The sequence below is a fragment of the Corvus cornix genome, chromosome 14 (genome assembly GCF_000738735.6).
Source record: "Corvus cornix cornix isolate S_Up_H32 chromosome 14, ASM73873v5, whole genome shotgun sequence".
NCBI lineage: Eukaryota > Metazoa > Chordata > Aves > Passeriformes > Corvidae > Corvus > Corvus cornix.
Window position 1 is genome coordinate 4,457,255 of NC_046344.1, and position 26,253 is coordinate 4,483,507.

General features: G+C 43.8%; 1 protein-coding gene across 3 annotated transcripts in view; it reads right to left on the bottom strand.

Annotated features, from left to right (window-relative positions):
• The window catches only part of MAD1L1 (mitotic arrest deficient 1 like 1), a 349,137-nt gene that overhangs the window by 163,481 nt on the left and 159,403 nt on the right, over positions 1-26,253 (bottom strand). For all 3 annotated transcript variants that reach the window (XM_010392404.2, XM_019281689.2, XM_019281688.2), the window contains 2 exons: positions 17,539-17,595; positions 273-361 (listed from right to left, as the gene is read on the bottom strand). In XM_010392404.2, the coding sequence (XP_010390706.1) occupies positions 273-361; positions 17,539-17,595 (146 nt within the window). The remainder of the gene's footprint in view (positions 1-272; positions 362-17,538; positions 17,596-26,253) is intronic.

Consider the following 26,253-nt stretch of genomic DNA (forward strand, 5'->3'; position numbering starts at 1 on the left):
GAAAAGAACATCCTACTTCAGAAATACAAGGAAAATACATTCTGATCAATGGCATCACCCCATTGCCTGAACAGCAGGCAGCCCATGGACACAGGCAGTCTGTAGACATAAACTTCTTCATGCACTGTAGCACAGTGAGCTTCTGTACCTGCTGCTCCACCAGGAGATGACAATAACCACAGCAGGCAGTGAAACCACCCTGGGCATTTCCCTTCTCGTTAGCTCAGCCAAAAATAGCAGAATCTGCTCAGCCTTCCCCTTGCTTTGCCTACCTGAGCGTGTCCACCTCCTCCTTGGTGATGACAGAGCTCTGCTCAGCCGTGCACTGCTGAGACTTCAGGACCTTCATCTCCACCTCCAGCTGCAGGAGAGAAAAGGTATTAGTTCCTCCAGCACTGGTAAGGGGCACACACAAACAGCAAATGGAGAAGGAAACCGTGAGGTTCTGCACAGATCAGACTTCTCATTACACAGATGTAAAGCACAACTTCTCATGTGTTAAATGCCAAAACCTCACTTAACCCTGCTTCCCTTTGCAATTCCTTTCGCCTTTCCCACCATTTTCTCCACAGTAGACGAGGCATGGAAAGTTAACTGTTACTAGCAAAGCTTTTGCTTCTCTTACAGATATTTCCCCTATTTTCCCCATGGATAATAGGATGCAGAAGACTCTGTGTGGCACTAGGAGCTCGCTGGCTCCTGACATTTAGTATTGACAGTTCAACCTCACTCAATTCCTCCCCCAGAAGAAATGAACCACGGGATTACGCTGTCTTGTCCACAACAGCTCTGAGACACATACATTGAATCCAAAAGACTGGGGAATATTTCCAGCACTCTCCAATAAACACTTGTAGCTCTAGCTGCTCAGGTAGCTCTGGCTGAACAAACAAACAATTAAGAATATTTTCTGCCTCTGGCTTTGTTTGGGAAGGAACTTGCAAGAAAGTATTTCAAAACTCTACAGACATGAGAACTTCTTAACCAGACTCTATAACTCCCAGGCTCCCTGACTTGCAGCAGTCTGGGTCCCTAATTCAGAGACCAAGACAATGCACAGATTGATAAACTCCATATGTTACTTGTTTCTAAACCACTCAGAAAATGATTTACTATGAAGTGTAAGCAGAGACAAACTACCCAGAGGATACTCAAACTTCTGTTCCAACACCTTCTCCCAGCTTAGACCTTCTTCACACACTGGACTTCCTTTTGTCATCTGTCTTTTTACCACCTGTCGACTAATTCCCCTAATAAATCCATTGATGGAAACTGTATTTTTTCACCCAGGAGGAAAATAATAAGCAATCCAGCCTTAATTATAGATGCAAAACTTATGACCACAGAGAGTTCAGTGCTCAGCATCAGGGAAATTTCATACACTATTCCCTGCAACAGCATGGGTTAGACTTGTAGAGCAAAATCACATTGCAATGGCAAACTTCTGCAAGCTTTTTGCAGAAACTCTCCAACTTTACAAGGAAAAAGAGCAAGCTGTGATGGACAGTCATATTGCTCAGACAGAACTGAAGTTCTGAATGCTGCCTCTTCACCCTTCCGTGCTTACCAGAACAGACAGGCAGAGCACGGCAGTGCTGTTGGCAGGAAAGAGCGGAAAATGGATGGTTGGATTATTCTCCCACACCTTTCTGACACCAAAGGAACAGAACAGAAGAAAGAGAGCATCAAAAAGATGCTTTAACCTAATTCCCCCTGGCACCCCAAAAAGCCCTGCATTCTCCCCCTGTCTGTCAAAAAACATCCAGGAATAAAAAATAGGCAAAGGCCCACCTGCATCATCAGGCTGTACAAATGTTAATGCATATTAGCTGCCTGATAAGATTATCACAGCCAGAAATGCTTCCCTCAATTTTCTGATTACTGAACTTATCTCTCCCAGCTCAGCCCATCACAGATGGCTGAGGATAAAGCAAGCACACCAGATAATTCCAGGAATGTGAATAAAAGGTACTGGGATGAGGAGTAGGCTTCAATTCCAACCTCCTTCTAGCAGGAAAACACTCACTATGCCTCCCGTTTCCCCTGTCTGCTGAAGCCTGGAGGTGTTTGCTGTTAGGAGTTTGGGGATGCTTTCTGGGATGAGTGAGGACAGCATTTGAAGATGGAAGGGCTGGTGAGTTATTTATCACTGGCCAAGAGGGCTCAGCCTCAAGTTTTTCCACCTGCTCACCCACACGAGCACATGAATCACGGCTGCCTTCCCAGGGAACGAGGGCGGGCGAGGAACGTGCTGTTGTGATCTGGGGTCTCTTGTGATGGCTGCACAAAGAAAGGGGCAAAACCAGAGCGTGTAACAGGAAAAGGAGATGGGAGAGTGAATGCACATGAGCTCGAGGGAGCTTGTAAGAAGCATCTCACTTGATACACAGCAGTGACAAATTAAGGCCAGGTATGCTCAGCAGTGGCAGGATGAGATTCTGCTGCGTTTCTAAGAATAAACTGTTGAAGGAGAACGAGGAGAGAAGGGCACATGGGCTGTAAGGGCATTTCATCTCATTTTTATGTCCTCCCACTTTGCAAGCGACAAGACTCCCTGAACTGAAAATCTGATGTGCCCGAGGTGAGAAGGGAGAGGAGGACACAGTGGTACCACTACAGATGAAACTGGCTCGAGCAGTGAGCTGTTGAACGAATCTGCTTCCCAGGACTAGGAGTAAAACTACTGGAGAGTTCCAAGTTCAGGCCAAGACACAACTTTGTGCCACGGGAAATTACTGCCATTCAGACCTCACTAATTGTTTATAAAATAAGTAAAGCAATTAAGGTATTAAATGCTTCATTCAAAATGTGTTGTTTCCAGGTTTCATCCCTAGCAACTGTTAGGAAAACAGCCCTTACTGCGAATCTCACCGAAGGTATTGAAATATTAAGATATTTAAAATACTACTTAATTTTATGTTATTAATGTATTTTCCAGGACAAAAATAGTTAGTTGAGATGGAGTAGCTTACTGTTGGGACCCAATTCTGCTTTTCTGAAGGCAACACAGTGCAAGACACAATACAAGAATGAAGAGAACAGCTAAAAATAAGGAATCTGTTGATAAAGCCTAAGAGGTGAGGAGCTTTCCAAGACCATTCCCTTTGACACAGCCTCAGGAGAGCTCTGGGAATGGGTGATGAGCATGAAATAATACACCACAGGGGCAGTTTGTCCCTTCCTGTCCCCTTGTCCTCTCAGTACCTGTGCCAAAGAACAGCCTCAAGAAGGCATAAGGAAAGGAAGAACCAAACCCCCCCTGCTGCTTTCTCCACCTAATTCCCACCACATCCCTTTTCCTAAATTAACTTCCAGTCCTGGTCTCTCTTGTTCACCAGATGCCACTTTCAGCAGGCATTTTATGCTTTTTGAACCAACTCATTATTCCTGGCTAAAACTCTTCCAATTTTTATCAATAATTTTATGCAACTGGCCGAGTTAAACTTTTATTGCTTTGAATACATTAAACTAGTAGAAGTCATTATCAAGCAGAGAGGGGAAAAGGGCTGCTCAAATTACAGCTCATTGCTGTATTCCCCCATTCGATACCAAACAACCCAGGTCAGCCTCGATCTTTTAACTGGCATTGAGAGCAGCCAGGGAACATTGCTGTGAAATACGGCATTGCATCTCTTGTCCTGAAAGCTGCACAAGAGGGACTTAAGGACCTACATCATCTGCAGGAGCTTCAGGGATTATATCACCTGGGATCAGACCCTCAGTGATATTCCCACCATACAGAATGCATTAAAAACCTGAAAAGAAATCAAGCTGTTATTTTAATAAAGTTATCTAAGGTTTTTATGATAAGGCAGAATAATGAGTGATATCAGAGCCTATGAATGAATAAAACACGTGAACATATTTTGAGGATGTATTGTTCTCTTCTCAAAATATACTGGGGCCTCTTGTTCTCAACCTAAAATGTTCCCATTTATTCTGAACCTTTTCTACCCTCTTTAACTTCTTAAGCATTAATTCCAGTCCAGCTTTATTGCTCTCAATAAAAGGTGATCAGGACACACACAGGATATAGACTAATTTTAGAATATCCATTGCCACAAATATGGAAGTGCCCCAAAAGGTGAAATGCAAATAATTTTTCCGAAATAAGTATTGCCATCATTATTTACCAAAAGGAGAAAGAGAGGAAGGAAGAACATGGATGGATTTTCATCTAGTATTTAATTATATGAAATATCATTCTTCTTTCAGCTTTACTTCTAAACCTGCCTCAACAAGATTCCAAGAAGGTGGTTCTCCTCCAAGTGTTAATGACATAGCAAACACCCACAGCAGGGTAAGAAATATGTTCCTCACTGGTTCTCTCTTCTGTAGCAATTATTTAAAGACATATGAGATGACAGGAGAAACAAAATTATAAATTCATCTCCTGACAGCTAGAAGAAACAGAGCTTTACTTTAGGGAGTTGATTTTCTAGGTAAATTTCTGGCATTTGTCACTTCTGATCCATATTTGTCCCCTCCAACCAAGCACCCTGAGCCTCTGCAATGCCATGGACCTGTTGTTCCTCACACTCAACTCCAGGAGGTTTCAGCATTGATGGAGAAAAGCCTTTCCAAAGCATCCCACTGACCACTGCTGTCCACACTCCATCTTCAGAATGAGGCTCATCACCAGTCAGATCAGTCAGCCTTGAAAACCACATTTGCAAACTTCTGAAAATTTTAATGCACTGCCCAAAACAATGATCAAATCTCTGTTCAGGTGCCTCATTCTGGGTAATAAAGGACTCAAAATCTAAACTATTTCAACTCATTGCCAAAGTAGGATTTGCATGTTGAAAAAAAAAAAAAAAAAAAAAGGGGGCTGGTTTACTCGCCCACATCATGTACACACATTTCACAGAACACATGCTGGAGACATACAGTTATTATTTGAATAATGAGTGCATTTTAGTGAGCGGCTGATACAGCAATCTTATCCTGATGAAGTGTGTCTGCACGTCATTCAGCATTTTTGGAACTGCAAAAAGCAGGAAATGCTGAATCCATTATAAATGTCTAAAGGTTTATTTAACAATGGGCTGATGCAACATCCTTTGAAAGGCCTTCCTCAGCAAAAGAGCTGATTTTGAACGGCAGCGATAAATGGGAACTGAATTGCACAGAGCCAGCATGGAAAGGTGAATTGAGAGGTTGTGTTTGACTACAAGTCTCAACACAATCCAAGGAGCTATTTCAGTACAAAAACATTTAAATGTATGAACACCAAGCAAACTTGGAAAGGAAGAGTGTACACTAAAATAGACAAGAACAGATGAACCGGGATCCCAAGTATGACCTGTCCACTGAGGTCTGAAAACCTCAAGGCAAACGAGGAGCTTGATATGACAGCAATGCCATGTGTGCTTCTCTCCATGGGATGTAGCAGAGACTAAGGAGCTTCTCTGCCTCTCTTCCCACAAGGCAGCACAGCAAGCTTGGTGTTGTCTACAAGCTTATAAATCTGGCATCAGAACAGAAACCTAACACACATGGCACACCAGTGAGTTTAATTTGGGTGTCCAGCAATACCAGAGGGTAGTAAGATGCCATGCTGAGCACTTCAGAGATCATTCTGCTCAGCAGAAGCAGCACCCCCTCTTCCATATGCCCACCCCACTGGCATTCTGAAGGGCTGTTCTCCCAAAACATCTGCAGAGAAGCACACACAGGGAGAACTAAGCCTCCCCAGATTTCCTAGTGAACTTTACTTTTCTTCAAAAAGTCGGACAGTACTTGTAAAACAAAATATTGCTTGCCATTTAGAAACAGGCTAAGCAGCCCAGGATTTTTTTTCTTGGGAAAATTAATCCTCAATGCCATTGTGAAACAAAAGCAATAAAGCCAAAGAAAATCAGATATTCAATAAAAAATGGGTTGGAACTACCCGTCTCTCAACTGGCTGAAGCAAAAAAAATTTTTTTTTTTCTTTTGGAAGATGAAGGCTGGCTGGATCAGAGTCACCAGTCTCTAGGGGTTCCACCATCTGTAACAAACTTGCTGTGCTTTTATCACTGAGAAGTCAGGGCTAGGAGCAACCTCTCAGCAAACTCCTTCCTAAAAATGTACTCATGCATATATATTATTGTAGATACACACACACTGGGAAATGGACATATGCTGACTTCTGCTTCTCTCCAATACAGTCTGGATTGTGGCTTTTTCTCCTCCTGTTGCAGTAAAAAGAGAGCAATTTTTCAAGTTTATACCAAATGTCATTCTATTTCATTTCCAAATATAATCTCCTAGAGAGAAGGTTCACTTGCCCTATTTCCAATCTCTAAAGTTAATACACAAATTTATATTCCTTTCTCCCACTCGCTCCCCTAAATTAAGAGGTGTAATTACTAGGAACGCTTGCTACAAACGAATGGAGTGCCAAGGGAGAAGGAACTGTCAGGGCTGGACGTCTGCAGCAGCCACCCTCCCCTCTCCCCCATCCCTGGAGGATCCTGCTTATGAGGCAGTTTCTATCTTTCCCATTAGCAGGGGTAGCTCACACACAGGAGCAGACGACAACCTCTCCCTTTCCAGGCAGGACAATCATAAGGGACAAAATTACAAAATTAACTTCAGCCTGCCAAGGCCCACTGGTGCTTGCCAGGATGACTCCCCTCAAACCCACCTTTTGCCTCTCCCCAGCTCTGCTGGCCTCTCAGGCAACATCAGGGTTCCTTAACAGCAGCAGAGAAATGTAGATCTGTGATCTAAAAATTCAGCCCCAATCTCCTCACTCTCCCCCTTCCTCGTATCCAGCACACCCTCTCCAAAGGAAGATTGATTATTATAATCAGACTTAGCTCTGACACAGCATTTGCATTTTCAAAGCACAGCATAGTCATTAACTAATTCATCTACCCCAAGGGAGCCTTAACGAGCATTCACCTCTCTCCCCTCTGATTCCCAATCCGCAGGCAGCCCGCAGCTTTCCTTCCAACACCTCCCCTCCACATTGTGCGGCACCAGCACAACTTGGGGAAACTCCAGACAGGCTCAGCGAGCCAAACTCAGCCCTGCTGCAAAGGAACAAAAGGACAAATGCACAGACACCCTATTTAAACCAGCCACCCTACGGCTTCCATATGTAATCACAGTGCTACAGGGTCTGGCAGGAAACAATTTGTTCTGCAAAATAAGGCCAGTGCCACAGGGGGCCCAAAATGGTCCAAGCCTGAGCTGCCTGCCCAGCTGCAAGCATGTGAAGTAGGAATCATCATCACACCACAGCCCCCAAAGCCCCAAACTCCTCCTGCACAGCCCACCTACAACACACCTTTGCTCCAAGACTTGGCCTCCTCCCCCCTCTCAAGTGCCTTCTCACATCCTAATGTCACCAGATGCCAGCCCTCCCCACCCACCCGCCTTCCTTGGTGCTGTATTTATTTCTTTTTAGTAATCTGGGATGGGTGCAGGATGTGAGTTTGGAACTAAGCACTACCAGACATTTCAGACGGATGGAAGCTGGCTCGGAGCTCAGAATTAACAAATCTGGAAGGTTCACAGGGAAGAAGAGCAAACATCTTGTACAAGAGATACACCGAGCAAGGGAACTGAAGATGTTAATTTAAACCCATGAGTTTATTCAAGTATAATTACACATTTCAACCCTCACTCCAAGAAAGGAGCAGACAAGGAATCTCTTCCTCTCACAGCCTGTCCTGCCCACGCTCCCAGGCACTGCTATGAGACCTCACTGCCACTGCTTGACAGCAAAACACCTTGACAGCTCCACGTCCAAAACCCCTCTCTTTGCTCTAACAGCTCATTCTGAAGAAGGATCACCTAATTTCCATGTTCATTCAGCTCAGAGCTCTCTGCTGTTATCAGCCTCGCGTCACCACTTCCACCAGTGTGTAGATGACTGTTTCCTTTAATTACTACTGAAAGCTCCTCCCCAGCCAGGGAGAACAAAACAGCTGGAGTCCACCGAGAGAAGGCAACTCTGGAGTAATTAGCCTTAACTGGCTGACACCTCCTACCCATTACTCCTGGTTAGAACAGCAAAACACAGAATAAGAGCCTGTTTAGGGAACCTGTCAAGGTGCCAGACTGGATGTGCCACATCCCTGCCCAGTGTAGCTGCGGTGCTGGCACAATGGAGTTGTCTGCTCTCGAGAAGAGCATCACACAGATCATTTCCTTCATGCAGGAATAGGCATTTTTGGCTAGAATCAAGTCTTCTAGCAGCTGTAATTTACAGTCAAAGCAACAAATAAATCTGCAAAGATGTCATACCTCCTCTGTACGGAGTTTGAATACAGTTTGTTTCCTGAAAATATAGCCTCGAGGAGTTTCCAGAGCATTCACTCAACAATTCTCATCAAACAGGAGCTTGTAATCCCACCTCTCACTCCCCCCCATCAGTTTTCTCATTGAAAAATCATCACATAATAAACAGTCAGAAAAGAATCTATGCAGTTACCAAGCACCTAGGAAGATCAAAGGGGAAAGAGGAATCCAACATCCATTTTTGTTCCTTTGTTTTCTAACATAAATACGGTGGAATCAATCCTGCTTAATACTGCAAAGAGAGCAAAGGAGCCTTCACTGAGTGCTTGAACTTAATCTTCTTTGTCTGGCTCACATGGAACAACACACAGGCTGTGCTTTTAGGAACAGCTCTCTCACTCCTGCTGCAGCTCCAGCCCAATTTTGCAGTTCACTACAGCTGGGAGCACTGTTTGCTGGCACATCTAGGCAGGGGCCAGCAGAGCTGCCTGCTCAAGCTGCTCTCTGACCTCCCAGAGTTGGGAAATGTGAGGATGGGGCAAGGGATCCAGCTATGGGAAAGCAGCAGCTCTCCTGACAGGCCCTCCCAGAGTCAGAGCCTTGAAGGAGCCTGCCCAAAGAACAGGTTAAGTGGAGCAGGTTGAATATTTTCTAGCTAAATGACCCATCCTGAGATTAGCCTGTGACAAAAAGCAGTGGGCTTTTAATGTACAAAAAGCGAGAAATCTCTCTCCTGGTGCCAAAACCCAAAGGTCACAGGGCCCTGCCAAGACTGCTCTGCCCATTTCAACCTCTTGGGATGACGCCTGCAGGGCCCTTCAGTTGCCAGCAGCAGTCACAGAGTGAAAGGCAAACAGCAATTCCCTCTCAAATACCGTATGTTCAGCTCTGGTGCCAAAGCACAAACCTGGCATTTTAACCTTTGGTGAACACGTTCTTGCTGCCACCAACAATAAACTCTGAGGTCCAGCTCAGAGGAAAGGTGTACTGGATGTGCAGCGATGACATTAGCACTGAACACAGCATCAACAGGACAGGGCCTGGCAGGAGCTCCATTTTATACAGCCAGTCTTTAGAAGTTAATGAAATATTCATAAATAAGTTAAAATTCTCCTGACAAGCCAGATCCTGTAATACAACATAGAGTTGTCAGCCTCAATTAAGTGATTCCAAAGAGGCAGGGCTCTGCCATTCATTATTTACCAAGAGGTCATAGGACAAATCCTGCTCTATGATCTCCTTGTCTCAGTGGCTAAATTGAGTTTTACAGTTCCTGCTGGAGGACTCTGCTGCCCTGACAGACCCCAGCCTGCCACAGCTACTACCTACCCCCAGCATCCATCAGCCAAAGGCAAGAAACACTGGGAACAAACTCTTCTAAGGACACTGAGACACAAAAAGACTGAAAGCAAATGATGTAGCAAGCTGATTAGGCTGTGTAAAGACTAAGTCTTGAAACTTAAACTTTTTTTAAGCCTTTATCTCCCTATTTGCATACACAAAGCCAGCCCCAGGCAAGAGGAGAAGTATCCAGCAACCTTTGATCTGCAGGCACATCCTCTGAACATGCCCTCCATGCCTTCCCCCAGATCCCATAGCTGGAGAGCTTCACATCCCCCCTGCATGTTCAGGACAAGCTATGCTTAGGGAATTGTATTTCTTGTATCAGATCTCTCAGATTGCTCCTCTTCTGATGCAGGCAGAGCTTCCCAGGACTGTGAAAGCAGGAGGAAACTGGTCTCCATCCTTGTCACAAGGAAGATGTAAATTAGGTAGTACTTTGTCCCATCCTAACACGACTGTTCAACAGCCCCAAGTCTTCCTTTCCCTCTCTGGTCAGGCACTGGAACTTCATGTTCCTTCTACAGCTTCTCCAAGCTGCTTTTTAGGAAGGCAGAATAAAGGAGCAGAAATGACAGAATCCTAGAGGTACCCTGGACCTCTCACCTGGTTTTCTTAAAGTGCTGAACATAATGTAGAGCCTCTGCATTCTCCAGGGAATTTTAGCTCAGCTAAATCGAACCAAGTGAGTCTGAGGTAGCCCATAAACTTCTTACAGGTTCTGGAAGAGCACAATTTTGCACAACTATTAAATGGGCCTTTTGTGTCTCCAGGCTGTGCCTCCTATAATAAAGCCTCTGATAATATCCCTGTCCTGCTCTCATTTAATCAAGTAACTCAGATTTTAGCGACAACAGTGACACTGACAAGCACCACTCCAGCTACAGCATCCTCTAAACAGGAAAATGATTCACTTTTCTCCTCTGCTCAACAACTGAAGAGAAAAAAACCCTCCCCACTCCTCCCTCTCCAGTCCTTGTTCCTGTTATAATTGTGCCTGTCAGTACAGCTCAGGTTTTAGGAGTACACCTGTGGCATGGAGGCCACCCCAAGTGATGGGCTGGGGATTAGGGCAACGTCCATGAGTCCCACCTGAGTTAGAATTGCTCTTCAGGTCTGGGTCAGACCATTTACCCCCAACCTGGCAGCACCTGTCCCACAGGGAAGAGCAGCAGGAAGGCAGCTCTCCACTTCAGAAAGCCACATTCTTCCTCCTGACAGTCCTAACCCCACGTCAGCTCTTATCACCTTGGAAGAGCAAATGAAAACAGTCCTGCTGAAACCAAACGGTGCTGCCGTGTCCCATAAAACTTCCCCGTTAATGGATCCAACAGCAGGTTCATTTGTGTAATGGGACTTTTAAACAGACCGTTTATTTCTTTTTAATTTGAAGGGAATGTGCTATTTGATCCCATGTGCCCGGCTGGATCTTTAAAACAGAGATAAACCATGAGAATTGACTCACTAAGTCTCTCCTTCTCACCTAATTAAAATAGCATTGAGATAGGAACGCGCAGGGGTGCAATGTGCTGATCACCTCTCCAGCCTGCAGGCAGCTTGTCAGCACTGATCCACCAGGATCCCAAGGCTCCCTCCACACTCCCTGCTTTGCCCACAGGCACGTGCAACAGATGCTTCCGATGGTGCCACAGTGTTGTGTGTTGAACATGAATTTTCTAAGAGGGAACATGCAGCAGGTGCAACACACCAGCTGAGGCTGTTCATCACTCCTCGGGCTAAGAGAGGGAGAAAAAAATAACCTTGTCTGTGTACCTCAGAGCTCACTGTATTCCTACCCCATGGGGAATAGCAGGGACCAGTTTTAATGCAGTTATTTACAACAGGCACTGAGAGCTCTCTGGCAGGGGAAGGGAAAGGAGAAGTGTACTCCCATGCCTCTATTCTAGGCCTCACTCCACCTTCAGAACTAAAGTTCCACAATTAAAACGGGGAAGATTCAAAATAGGGTATCAATGACTCCTGCACAATCGTCCCCCTCTTCTAACAACTCATAATTCAGAGTTTACAGGATCACATGACAAAGTGAAGAATAATACAAACACTGCGAAGTAAGCAAGCAACAAATGGCTCTGCTGAAGTAGAACTAGAACTACCTGACAGAGAAAAAGATGTGTCAGACACATTCAAAACAAACAAAATTCACTAAAGACCTTGGGTCTAAAAATATAAACGCACAAACACAATTACTGATAGCACAGAGGCTTTATCACAGAGAAGCATAAAATGATCAGAAAGAGGAAGCTACGTGAAAATTGAAGGAACAGCACAGATCTGAAAAGTCACAGTGCAAGTCCCAAAACAGCTGAAACCCCTTCCTACAAACCGAGCCTTCCTCAGCCAGAAACTCGAGAGGAGGACAGAGTGGGGCAGATGAACTGATCCCAGGATAAACATCAGCACCCTGTGGCACTGGGAACTGGTGATGACCTGGATGCAGCTCAGCTCTTCCACTACAGAAGTGGAAGAGGTTCCTGCCTGTACTCCATGATCCTATGGAAGACACTTTTGCAAAAGCTACTGCTGGAACATCACCTGGAATAATGTGACCACTCTGATTACTCATCTTCAAAGGAGGGACAGAAAGAGGCAGCTTTCCTTAAATCTCTTCAAGATTCATGAGAAAACTGAAGAGCTTTAAGAGAAGGCTGCAAGAGCTTGATTTGTTTAACCTAGACAAATGAAAGGCTGGGAGAGAACAATTGTTCTCTATAAATATGTCACAGCATAAATACGAGGGAGGAAGAACAGTCACTGTAGTTTAAGGAGAATATTAGCACAAGAAAAAAATGGATATTAGCTGCACATATATTTTCAGTTGGAACTGGGAAGATTTCACCTGTCAGAGCACTCTTTCCATGACAGTAATGGTACAAACAACCAAAGCAGTTTCAAGACAAGCTTGATAAATTTATGAACTGAGATATATGCTGCATTTGCCTCAGTTACTGAAGGACTGGACTTTATGATCTAAAAGTCCCCTTCCAGTCTTCTGTTACTGCATCATTTCATTCTGGATTAGCTTCTTTTGCTGTCTCTTTATAACCAGATTCATGCTTTTCAATCTGATTTGAGGAGTGGATATTTCTCTAAGATTGCCTTACTAGAACTATTCACCCTGCTGCTCAGTTGAGTGCCACACTGCTTATCTGTCTTGGCTTTGCTGGCCTCACATAAGGTGTTAGGATAAAATCTGTCACATGGGAAGGAAATTAGCTGTCACCTGATAAATCAATTCAGAAATTATGTAATACACTTTTGACAGATGGAGACTTCCTGCACCAGTCAATTCTCTCCTGCCCCTCCCAACCTGCTGGTTCTATAGATGTTCCAGCAAAGTTTCATTTTTATTTACAACTACTGTGGTTCAGCCCTCTAATCCCACATTTAATTGCCTTCCTATTACAGAGGATACAGAGAATTTACATTTCCAGTAATGAACGCCACTTTTGTTCTTGGTCTGTTGTATTTCTTGCTTTATGCTCAGTAACACTTAAACAAGAATTAAATGAGCTCTATTGGCCAGTAATCCAGGGCAGGTGTTTCTATATTAAAGTTGACTTTTCTCCTACTATCATTGGTGTTACCTGTAAATTAAAAATACAGGTAATAACTTTTCCATGTTGCCTTCCAGTTAACAGCTAGTTCCCAACTACATCAAGCTCAGTGTTCTCTGAGTTTATTTCCTTCATGCACTCTCCCTTCTGTCTCCATTTCTACTCCTGATAACCATCAGTGTAGGCAGCCACTGACATTTAAGTTAATCCTAAACATTATGATTTCATCAGACTGAACACATGATTGATTCTTTAACTATTGCTGACCTGCTGCTCTTAAATAAAGGTCTCCTGTTCTCTGCAAAGGGTTAACCAACACTTTTCCTCAAGGCAAGGGGCATTCATTATATTAATTTTAAGGTGGATTTATTGCCTCTATAAGGACACTCAGTTTATGCCATTCATTTGGTGACGGTGGCATTCTTGGACTTCAAATCTTCTTTACCTCCAACGCTGCTAAGCAATTCTTCTGATTCTTATATCCATCCTTTTTAATCTGCTGGAGGGTGAAATTTAATTTTTTCCAAAGAGCAGTCTATAGATTTCAGAGCCCACATGGGCCAAGCTGTCTTTTGAAGATGAAAGCCAAAAGATACCCAGAGAACCTCAGGGTAATGAAAATACAGGTGATGCTTTTTTAATACCAAGCTAGCTTCCCTCAGGGATTAATGATGGAGAACAAAAAATCTTGACATGAATGCCCTCTGCTACAGAACCAGACTGGAAGAAAGCATAAGATCAGAGATCAGAGCTGTTGCTTGGATGGCAAGCTTGAGCCAAACAATCTTCTCATGTCTATAAAGGGATATGAAAAAAGGCAAACGAAAATTACAAAAATGAACACGTCTTCTGTTTCCCTCCCTCAGGGAAGGAAAGAAAAAATAATATAACAAACAAGAAGGCATTTTCCACAAATAATATTTTGGTGTGAGTGAAGCTCTCAGCTTTAGGCCAGTAGAGCACTAAACCAGCATATCATGAGAAATGAGATCCTAGGACCACAGATCAGGGAGCTGCGTGAACTCTGAGCAACCTCCTGGCACATCCTGGAAATAAAGACACTGTAGCACCAGCCTCAATAAAGAAAACTTCCAGTGCTGATAAAATTGTCAAAAAAGCACACATTCATACAAAAAAATTGCAAACAACAAACATTCAGCAAATAAAAGACAGACAAACCCCACGGATCTCTGGGGCTGCTCAGCGACCTGAGCCCTATCGAGAGGGGTGACTCTTATGTGTCTTATGGGCAGGCACTGTTCCCTTACAGTATGAACATGCTTAACCTGTGAATAAAGAAAAATAAATAAGTGAAGGGTTAGAGGGAGAGGAAAATCAAAGTTTCATTGTTAATTACACAGCACAATGATAAGGGTAATTTTTCTTAAATCAAAAAATAAATTCTAGGTTCAAGTTCCCTGAAGGATATAAAATATTAGAGGGTTTTTTTATGGTTGTAATCACAAACTCATTTCTCCAGCCACTACTGGCCGTGTCTAATTAGGGCAAAGTATGTTAATGATACAGAGGCACAGCCCAGAGAGTTCTTCAGTTGCAATATTAATTGCATTTAGGGAAAGAGGCATGAATTGTGCTTATACAAGCTAATTAGTATGGGTTTGCTAATTAATACTGGAAAGTCAAACTGCCTTTGTCTTGTCAACTGCAATTAACTGAAGACATTTAATTTGCTTTTTTTGTTGTTCCTCCAGCAGCACACTCACTTTTTAGTTGACAAGCAATGAAACCCTGCACTGGAGCAGCCAGAACAGCCACTCCATTCCACTTGCATCCCATTATCCTCTAGCATTTCCCTTCTGCTCTGGCCTGGCACAGGGTTCCCTATCACACACACACACCCCACCCTTCATCTGCTGTTTTCCCTGGGGACACAACTCCCTGAGCTTGTGTCCTTGGAGGAGAGGGTCCTGAGTGTGCAGCTACTGCTGTACTGAGGCCACGATCCCATCAGATTTATCCCACAAGTACTGCACTTTTAAATATTGCTACATAAAAATGAATCATTTACCAGGCACCAGAGATGCCCCCTCTGATAGAAGGAAGCCCACGGGACTCCTCAGTGAGGTGCCATCAGCCAGTTCCCTGGCCCCAGAGCCCAGCTCTTCATTTCCAGTGCCCCAGGGAGGGTGGCAGAGCCATCAGAGCTCTTCAGGGTGGCAGCAGAGATGTCACCTGCACAGAGGTTTGTCCCAGAAGCAGCCCAAAGATTCACCAGACTGCATGAGAGCACCTGACAGGTGTTTGTTGTTCCATTTCACTTAGAGCCATGGCCTGCTTGTGGAAGAGCTGATGAAAAGCGATATCCACATCTGTCAGCACCCAGAGCACGACAAGCCCTCCAGCATTCCCAGCTCAACATCAAACTGGGACTGGAGGCTCATAGGTGAAAGGGATGAAAAGGAAGGCGAGAGGCCAAGAATCCAAACCAGGCAAATAATTTTGCTGAAGTGTCAAATTTAAAGGAGTCTGAAAATAAGGCCATCCAGGTGGGACACTGATCTGGAGAGGGGGGGAAAAAACTACATAAAGATAATTTTGCTGGATGGCAGGGAGGACAGTGGGGCTGGTGGCACATCCACAGGAGCCCTTGGCAGGCAGCTATGGAACAGCCCCATCCAACAGGGACAGACCCTTCTTACCACCAACACTGTAGCAGACACAAAGTGACAACAGCTTTCCCTACCAGGGAGCTTTCAACTGGGGATGCAGAAGAACCATCTACACCAGTGAAAAGAAAGAGTTACATGATCAGGGTTTCCCTCAAGAGGGGGGAAAAAAAAAAAAATAATCTCTTTTCCTCTGTATGAATCAAGTTTCCTGTATTTACTGAACAAATTCAAGCTGCTGAATAAAGCCCACACCTCACAATCTGCAATCCATGGTCTAAAGCACCACAGAAAACAGCCTGTTCATGGGAGGTTGATGTAAGAGTTACTGGAAGATCACAAGACCAGGAGTTTTCCACTGAGAAACCCTTGGGAATAGGCACTGAACACTGACTGCTGCTTTATCCTCTGCTGATGGAGGATGCACAACACCAACTAATGCTTTAACACTGGAAGTTCCAGTTTCTCCAGCCCTCTGCTAGCCTGCTTCATAGAACAAATTTTTGAACGCAAACAACTCAAAATCCAGGCTTAATGAGCCCAAATGAAAAACTTTAAAATGTTAAAAAAAACCCCAGAACATCAGAACTTTTAAAACATCACAGCAAGTTTTTCCTCTGATACATCCAGTGAGCAGAATGCAAAACCAATTGTATAGAACTTGAAACTGCTACAAGGCAGCACATAATGAGATCAGATGGCAAATAGGATTAATTCAGTTTTCTTTGGAAGTATCAGTTGTGGCCTGTGTTAGCACAGAAAGCAGCTGGGCATACGAAAATGTTTGCCCACAACGTGAGACCACCCCAGAACCGGAATCAATTAATGCTCTCATGATGGAAAATCTGATGTTGAAACAGCAAGAGGCACAAATTAAGAAAAAGATCCTAACAGACGTAGGGCAAGCCATTAACAGCACAGCAGGGGCACCTCATCCTGCCCTTCAGTGCCCTACTAGAGGTCAGCACAAGTCTAAAAAGCCCCATGTTGGCACTGTAGTTTATGATTTGGATTTTAGAACAGATGTCTGTTTAGCACCTACTTACTAGCCAGTGATGCAGGCCTATTTTTATATTAGTAATAAAATTAATCACATCTACAGAATGAGTCTCTGCATCTTGGATACTGCTCAGGTTTTCCTTGTGACTAGAAAAAGTTGCAGGAATCCCACAATTCATCCATTAGCAAGAACATCAGTTCACGAGATGGCTTAAAACTGACACCTCATTTACTCCTGAGTATAAAGAATCATATCCAAGTCATGAAACTGCACATAAACCTCCCAACTACCTGGTTTTGTGTCCTTTATTATTTTTGGTCCTTGAGGGAAGTGCCAATAAAACAGACGAACCCAGCAGAAAATTAACAGACATTATAAAAAAATAGTTTGTGGTAATTCCCTTGTATCTCATCTGCCTGTCCTTTGAACACTTGAGACTGAATCAAAGGCCCCCAAAGAAAGGAGTTAATTCAGCATGAAATAAAATGCTTGCTTCTGATCTAGAATTGCTAAGGAGAAAAGGAATTGCCAAAAAAAAAAGGAAGACAGACCACTAGATCTCATCCAACACTTTTTCCAGGTGAGCATGGAGACAGGGAGTGCCAAGAGTGGCAGCAGCAACACAAACTTTTACAATGTTTATTTGCTGTTCATTTCTGAATATTTGGAACTGATCCACTGTTCAAATGAACTTTGCATATTACTGCTCTGTAAAACAACTAGGGGGAAAAAAAAAAAAAGGCAGAAATTGAACACTTACCATCTCTGCTCTTTGCTTGTGGTTTCCCACTTCTTCCAGAGCCTGAGACAGCTGAGCCTTCAAGACACAGGGGAAAAAAAAAAAAAAAAAAAAAAGGAAATTAATTCTAGGATGTCATTTTAGAAGTTTAATAAGATTGTCATCCCCTCCTCCCCTCTCCCCCCAAAAATTCACCCAGGGCACCATGATTTTCATGGCACTGAGAAGGAATTGTGTTTGTTCTTGTTCTGTCCTGCCAGCATCCCATGCCATGAGACAATCCTGTCCCAAAGAGCCTGAACTCAACACACACAATTAAAAAACAGGTTTATTGCACAGAATGCCACTACATGAGCCAGCCCAAATTTCAGTCTCACAGGCCAGACAGAACCATGCCTCCACCCCATTTCTTTGCAAGCTGCAGAAAGAGTGGTCTAAAAGCCACCCACTTTTGCCAAGCTTAACTTAGAAGAAGAGGAGGTTTAGCTCCATAGCTCTGGAAAGGAGTGCGTGCTTCAAGTTAACACCATAGAAAATGTTCTCCTGAAGTTCTGGGGTCCAGGGTTGTGTTTAGAAGCCTTCTAAAATGCTGTGGGGCAAAATACTGAGAAAATCTGCTCTGTAACATAAACCTCCTGGATTTCTGTGAGAAAATATCCCAATGCAGCATTTTCACTTTTTTTAAAGGAAAATTTGCAATGTAAAGAATCTCAAATCAGAGTAGAAATATCTTCTGTTATCCCAGCATAATTTGGGGGGAAACAGGTACTTGACTCAGAAGAGGATCTTTCACTGAGTTTTGTTTATGGAAAAGGATTTTAAACAAAATTGGTATTTAGGAGATGGTTAATAGAAGCCACACATAACATGAGCGCTATTACTTCCCACATCTTTGATTTTCCAACACTCTGCTAGGCTGCCATCAGCCTTTCTCTGCTTAGCAGAAAGCCCAAAAAATAGTCACTAATGACAGAGAAGATAATTAAAACAATGTAAACAAATAAAAGAAATAAAAACAACTTTCCTACAAACCGATTCGCGTAATTTCGAGCAAATATTCATTAAAACCCTCCAGAGTCCCTCAGCTTCTCACCACATGAAATATGGGTCTTTTGAGTGCCACATCCAAACCAGAGACAAACAGCAAGCAGTTTATTATGATGAAAGGCAAAACATTCAGCTTTGGAGGCTGAACTGAAATGCAAGCTAACAAACAAATACAGCCTAAGTGTTCAGCACAGCAGAAGTTCCATTATGCAAACAAACAACCAAACAGTTCAAAATTTCCCTGGCCCCAGAGCTCAGCAGAAACTGAAAAAGTTTCAGCTTCTTGCTGAGCAGGGCCTGGGATGATGTGACATTATTTGAGGAACAGACACTGAAATAAGATGAAAAGGGTTTTAATACAAGCCTGGGACCTGGCACAGGAGAATGAAACACCCTCATTAAACACCACAGGAGATGCCAGCCCCAACCAAAACTGGAGTGCCTGGACAAGCAAGCAAAGAGAAAAAAATGAAATGATCACCAAGTTTGATGTGGAAACCTCAGGGAACTGTAAATTTGCAGACACCTGGGAAAGACTTTTCCCCACTGCTACCGAAGCAGGCACAATGACAGCAGCAGGCTGGGGAAGAATTAGACAGCAGGGCCTCAGAGAGGTCATTTAGGAGAGATGCTGGCATAAACTTTGTAAAACTCCCCAAGACTGACTGAATATTTTTGATTACAAACTATCCCAACTGTTCTGTATATTTATTAGCCTTATCCACATGAAGATGGCCTTTAGATGGAAACCACTAGCCTATTCTAAACCAGATGTAAGAATTACTTAATTAAAAATTACATTAAAAATCATGTATTTTCTTACAGTAGCTGAATTTGAGGGTCAAGTCTCTGTTCACACAGACTCCTTTGGAATCACAGAGTAATCCACATTGGAAGAGTGTGAATCCCCTCAAGGCTCAATCCCCTGTGGTTTTGGTGCGCACCTAGCACCCAGCCTGGATCAGCCCACCACAGTCTGCCAGGCTTTGGTCACCCTCACAGTGTAAATATTTTTATTTATAACACCAAGGCAACAGTACCCTAGGAGCCTGTTTAACTAGATGGGTAGAAGAGCATTTTAAAGTATAATACCTCCATAACCGTCAGAAGAAAAGGATAGCAAAGACTCCAACACATTTTACTTCAGGAGAAAGCTGGAAAAACCTTTTAGGCAAGAGAGAAATAATACAAAGGGATGGGAGGAATTGAAAATACAAGCAGGAAATATGCCATAATTTATCTTATATATAATATGGCTTGGGGAAAATAACCATTTCAAGGTGCTGTGCCAACAGAGACACAGAGAGAAACCTGGACAGCAAGTCCAAGCCAGCAGCATAACAATAGCAGATCAATATGATTTGAAGAAGCAATCAGATAAAAACTAAATCACAAAGTAGGTTTTCTTCATTGCATTTATTTCTAGGCAGCTCATCTCAACGGGAAAGAGTCAGTAACGACTGGGAATTCAGAGAGCAGCTACTAAACTTACTAGACTGCTGGAAGAAATGATTTACGAAGATTAAAAGATTTTTATACATATGGTTTGACTACAACTCTCACAGAAGAGCAAAAGGGACATACTTAATGCACTGAGAGCTGTTAGAGTGACAAAGCTGGAAACAAGGAGGCTTCCCCAGCGCTGCTGATGCTGCGGGATGCACTCGCAGCCCGCAGTGGGGACCCTCCCATGCCCTGTCCGTGCCCACCTACTCACACAGGTGGGGAAGCACAAGACAAAGCCCAAACTTTCAGCAGGGTCCCCAGTGTCTGCACTTGGCAGGCTGTGATCCAGCTGATCTGGATGCTTTATCACGTCCAGTTTGTAAACATCAGCCCTATCCCAGACTTTTTATTAGCTTAAATCAAATATTGAACCTCCCTCAGCTGTTAGAGGACAGCTGCTTGCGAAGTGATTCACTGCCATATTCCTTCTAGGCCACAAGAAAATACAAACTAATCACCAGCAGCATGACAGATGCACACATTTTTAATTATGGAGGAGAAATTAGGCTCTGAACTTATCCCCACATCTCGCTTAATCAGAGTGCTGGGGAGGAGCTGCCAGCCCCCACAGCCTGGAAGGAAGGAGCTGCAGAGGGCCATAGACTGGTGCCTGACAGCCTGCTCAGCCCCTGCTCCCATTCCCCAGGCATTTGCCAGAAAAGACTTGGAAAAAACAGTGTTGTGTTGTTTCTTGGAATGTATCTTCTCAGGAATGAGCTGTCGGGTTTCTGGGTTGAGCCATCTTTGGCCACGTCCAGACAAGGAAAACATGAGGGGTGGACCTGGGACATTCAGGAGTGGTGGGAAGGCACAGGGGTCCAGCAGATGCTGGAGCAGTTTGCCAGTCCCATCTCAGAGTTCTGCTCTGGGAAGAGCCACGTAGGTAGTGACAGGACAAGGGGGAATGGCTTCAAGCAGGAGAAGAGTAGGCTTAGACTAGACATTAAAAAACCAATCTTCCCTGTGAGGGTGCTGAGGCCCTGGCACAGGTTGCCCAGGGAAGCCGTGGCTGCCCCTGGATCCCTGGAAGTGTCCAAGGCCAGGTTGGATGGCTCTCTGAGCAGCCTGGTCTAAGAAGGTGTCCTTGTCCACAGAAAGATGATTTTTAAGGTCCATTCCAACCCAAACCCTTCCATGATTCTCTCTGTAGCTCGGCTCTGTTTTAGGGGCTTTTTGATTGATCACATCCACCTTGGTATCTCTCAGGAATCTCTCAGTAGGATAAACTTCCGTGTTGAATTTTCAGGCTACACATAAAAGTTAACTTAAAGCTCCAAGGAAATTCTCTTTACTTAAGACACGTGTTAAATTCCCACAGACCACTGAGCTCAAGCACTAAGAAACCTGATATGCAAACAGATATTATGAATCAGATATACAAACAGTGCAATTTACCCAACGAAGGCAACACAACCAGGTAAAGGAAAATCGAGTAGCAAAGCAGGGGAAAAAATCCTCTCAAGTACTCAATTTCTTTCAGCTTTCAAAAAAAGGGTTTGTCAATTCAAAATACTCATCTTACATGAAAACACAGTCTAATCTACTGTCAGTGGACTGTGATCCTCAAAAGAGAGCAGCAGGAAGAGGAGAACCTGTGCTCCAGCCTCACTGGGAAGCTGCAGCTCGGGCTGAAAGAGGAGCAGGAGCGGTTTCCAAGGAGAGGAACCGATTCAGCTCCACGGAGACATTTCTGAATTGTTTAACTTGCTTCCCTGCATCAATAATTTGTCTTCTGGACCTTCCAAAAGTCAGCCTCCACTGACAGCACTGGAGGAGGCTGGTCAGAGAGGGTTTAATGAATGAAACTGAAGCAACCTGGTGGCAACAATGCAGCTGTTAAACCCACTACATCCAGAGCACCCCACTCCCCTCTGGGGGCTGATGGTGAGCTGACTGCCCTGAACGATGGGCAAGCAGCTCAAATGTGAGCCCTATCTGTAGGGAAAAATCAACTACTCAGTCTCTAATGAACAGTCTTTCTCTATACAACAATACCCTCTGCTCTACGAGCAATTAGCAAATTGAAGCGCTCTCTTTGTGGACCTGCATTAATTTACTCCTCGATGTGGCACATTAAATAGCTCACAGGTACAGCACAGCAGTGGCAACAGCCAGCACCATAAAATAAAAGCTTGCTTCAAAGAGTTTGGGAAGCAAAATTAGGCGTGCTGTATACAGGGAATAAATCAAAACAACCTTCATTTGGAAACATCATTTTAGTCTTATGCTTTCATCAAAAAACATGGTTATCGTAACAGTCACGTTAATACAATGTCAGTACTCTACAAGGGAGAGAAACAAGCAGCACATTCACTACCTCAAATTAAGAAGTGCCATTTTTATTCTTTCTCATCAGGGTGAAATACCTGAGAGCATACACAGCTGCCTATTCTGAGGTTGTGCTTTCACAGCTATTAATCCCAAGTGAGAGTCCCCAGAAGGAAGGCCACTTGTTGGGAGGGCAGCACCCCTGCAGGGGAGGAGAGGACAGGACAAAGAGGTTTTGCCTGGCAGAGCTGGAACACAGCTGCAAAAAATGGCATTTTTACAGCTCACTGAAGCCCAAGATACCCTTAGAAGTATTTTATATGCAACAGTTGTATGCAAATCCAAGTCAAGTGTGATAATTGGCTAATTCAGGTATAACGTTAATTAATAGCTATTCCAAAGTAATTAACTTCTAAGTTAAATTCTTGCTTCTCCTCTTTGAGAGTTAACACACAATTTAAATTTACAAGGATATATCAGCTACTGATCACAGAAATAGGGAATCTTGTATGTTCTAACATGCCAAATCACTTCAGTTTCCTTGTGCTGGCTGCCCCCCATTCCCTGGATAATTTCACAGTTATTTATTTCCCTGATCACTCACAAAAGAAGACAGAAGATGGAGACTCTTGGCTCAAGTTGGATGGCCTTAGTGTGTGGCTAAAGTGTGATGTGATCTCTACAGGGTCCAAGCCAGCACAGCTTGTCTGGTGCCATAGGCCGGGGAAGAAGGGAGGGGGGAAAAAAAAAAAAAAAAGGACAATATCACCTTTTTCTATCTGATTCAGGAAACACAAGGCAAATAAAGTGCATTGAAGCTGCAGCTGAAATACAGAAGGAAACTTGAAAACATGGCAGCACTCCCAGGACAGTTCTGATAAGGAAAGCACTGACTGCAACAATTAGAATTCAATCCAGCGTAGAAACATAAGCACCACTCTGATGAGTTCCATGGAGCAGCACAGGAATAGGATGAGAACAATCTGAAGAGAACTTTGCAGTCACTAATTACCTCTCATGCAAAGAATGAGGCTCTGGCTTGTGGAGAAAACAGAAGGAAAACTTTGATTTCACAAAAGCCACAGACAGATTACTTCTGGGGGTGGCAGAGACTGAGCAGAAGTAACTCATCAGCCACTTGCAGTCAGACTTCACTTTATTTGCATATTGTCATCCTGCATATTAAAATAGTGTGAGAACTGAAATTAAATTTTCATTAGTGTTCAATCTGAAATCTCACCCGTGGGATTCAGCTTTCAACAGTTCATGCATGCATTTCCTTGTTCACTTTAAAGTTAGATATCCATTTATCCCATGCTAGCCAACACTTGTGGCCTTCAACCCATTGCACACCATTATTGCTCAGGGGCAGCTGTACAGGATTGTTTCTGCACCTCTGAACTGCACTACAGAATTACTCTGAACTAACTGGTCATTTCTAATTTAACATATTTTGATGCTTTGTAGTTGAAATTGCCAATCTTTCACAAAATTGCATCAGTTGAGATCACAATCAGAAAGACATTTTAGTACCAGCCATTGCTAAATAATTTCCTTGCCGCTTTTCAGGCTCCTTTTTGCTGCTCTCAAGAAAGTTCTCCTGGTTATAAAATCAAATGCACATCCTCTATAAAGTGGGAAAGAACAGCTACAAATAAACTCTGCTGCTGTCTCAAAAGCATCCAGAACACCATGTTATCACACAGGAGTTGGATTGGAGGTGGCAGGGGGCTCAGCCTGATGCAAAAGTGAAGAGGAAAATTCCTCAACAACATTTGAACGTGTTTCAGAAATTTAAATTCAGTGAAACCACACTCACTCTGACTTGCAGAAAAGCTGCAACAGGCGAAGCAGAGACCATTACTTACTGACATAATTTATGAGCATAGGCTTGCGGCTCAATGAAAAGCATGTGTCTCAGGCCACAGTTTATGTAGTTCTCCATGTAATTTAGTCCCTAATTTCACCCCAAACAAGGACAGGAAACACGGGAAACGAGAATGCCTGTAAGCCAGATGTCCCACATCTCCAGGGACTCGTGCTCCTGGGCATCACAGCAAACCACAACACCCAGGGACTGAAGGCCACTGCTTTGTCCAGAGCAGTGAGAGTGCTTTCCATGAAAAAAACAAGAGCTGCTCCTTCTCTGAAAACCAGTTTTGTACTGGATTTGTGCAGGGAAATGCCGCCCCCCAGTGAGAGACAAAAAGCAGCTGGTTACCAAAATCAGGGAGGAATAAAGCAAAGCTCTTGGGTGCTAAACAAAAAAAATGATCCTGCAAATTGAAAAAAATCGCCAAAGTCGTCGCTATAATTACTGAAAATGCAGGGAAAATATCTCCCCTAGCAAAGATATGGGCTCCTGTCAACACTTTCAAGATTTACTGGACAAAGGGATAATAACCACACCTTTCTCTTGCTCTTAAGTCTCAAGGACAGACCAATCTCTCTCCTTCTCTTTAAGAGATGCAGTCACTTCCTAATGTCAAGAATTCTCGACAGTAAGCTTATTATAATGAAATAACCCCAAGCTCTCCCTGGTTAGACTATGAGAAAAGGGTGTTAACGAAGTGACTGTAGAACAACTGATATGAGATGAGGAAGACAGGATTCCAAGCAGAAATTGTCCACGTCCTTATTCCTGCAAACCACTTGACCTAGCTTAAAGTAATCTGCACAGTCCTGCAGCAAAAACCTGGCTTTTGTTCCCACTCTGCCTAACCACTGCTGAGAGGCCTGGGGCGAAGCACTAAACTCTGGAACTCCTTTCTTTCCTCTCCCTGTCTAACCTAAAGATAATACTGACTCTGTAAAACCCTTCCAAAACCTCTGAACAAGGATAATCTCTGAGCACAAGGTGCCACTGTTGACACAAACCACACCTGATGGGCCACAGCACTCGGGCACTAAAAGGATTAAGCACCATAAAGTCCAGCACCAACGTATTCAGAGGTGGCAGCAACCCTGTCTCCCTGATCCTCAAAGCATCCAAAAAGCAAAGGTGACCTTCACAGCTGCAATAAAATGTAAAACTTGGAGAAAGACCCTGAAACTTCTCTAAATCTATTCCATCATCACTGTTCTCCCAGGCAGATGCTGCCAGGAAAGGAAGGGAAGCAAACTGGGAGATGGAAAAATGCAGAGCATTGGATTCAGGAAAGGATGAGTACCTGGAGGTTGGACAGCCCCATGCCAGGCTGAAACATTTAAAAATGAGGCAGGTAGGCAAGAAAATAGTGGGCTCAGGTAATAAAACCAGCTTAGTTTTGCAAAAACATCTCAAAACGAGAACAATCATTTGTTGTTTCAGTCTCTGAGCTACAGCTGAGGTTGAGGTGAGGGGCAACACCCCAGAGACTCCTCTCTCCCCATTTCCCTTGATGTTTTTATTCAGCACCTTGCTAAGAAGGAGCACAGAGACCAAAAGATTAGCACAGCTCTGCTGGGAACAATAAACTTGTGTAATAGGTCTCCTTCCCTCCATCCTAATCAAATGGTGCTGCAGTCCCCTGGGGAGAGGATACAGTGCCAAACAAAAAATGTGAGTTTGCAGCTGCTTCCTCAACAGCAAAGGGCAGCCTGACTGATGAAACTCTGCCAAGCCAATTGCTTCCAGCATGACGCAGTCAGCCAGTGCAGCGTCTCCAGGACACACACAAGTGACTGCAGGGTGCTGATGGACTCTCCAAAGGAACTCTTCCCCATCACTGGAACAGCCATCAGAGAAGCCTCTGCCACTAAAATTCTCTTTGTGGCCTCAGAGAAGCCGATGAGGGTGAAGATGGAGCAGGAAGTCCTTTCTCTTTTGCTGCTCCCCAGGAAGAGTTTTAACTCAACAGCAGAATGATAACCTGGCATAAAATCTGTGTATTGAGGGTCAGCCACTAATCTCTTGCCAGGAGTAAAAAAGATTAT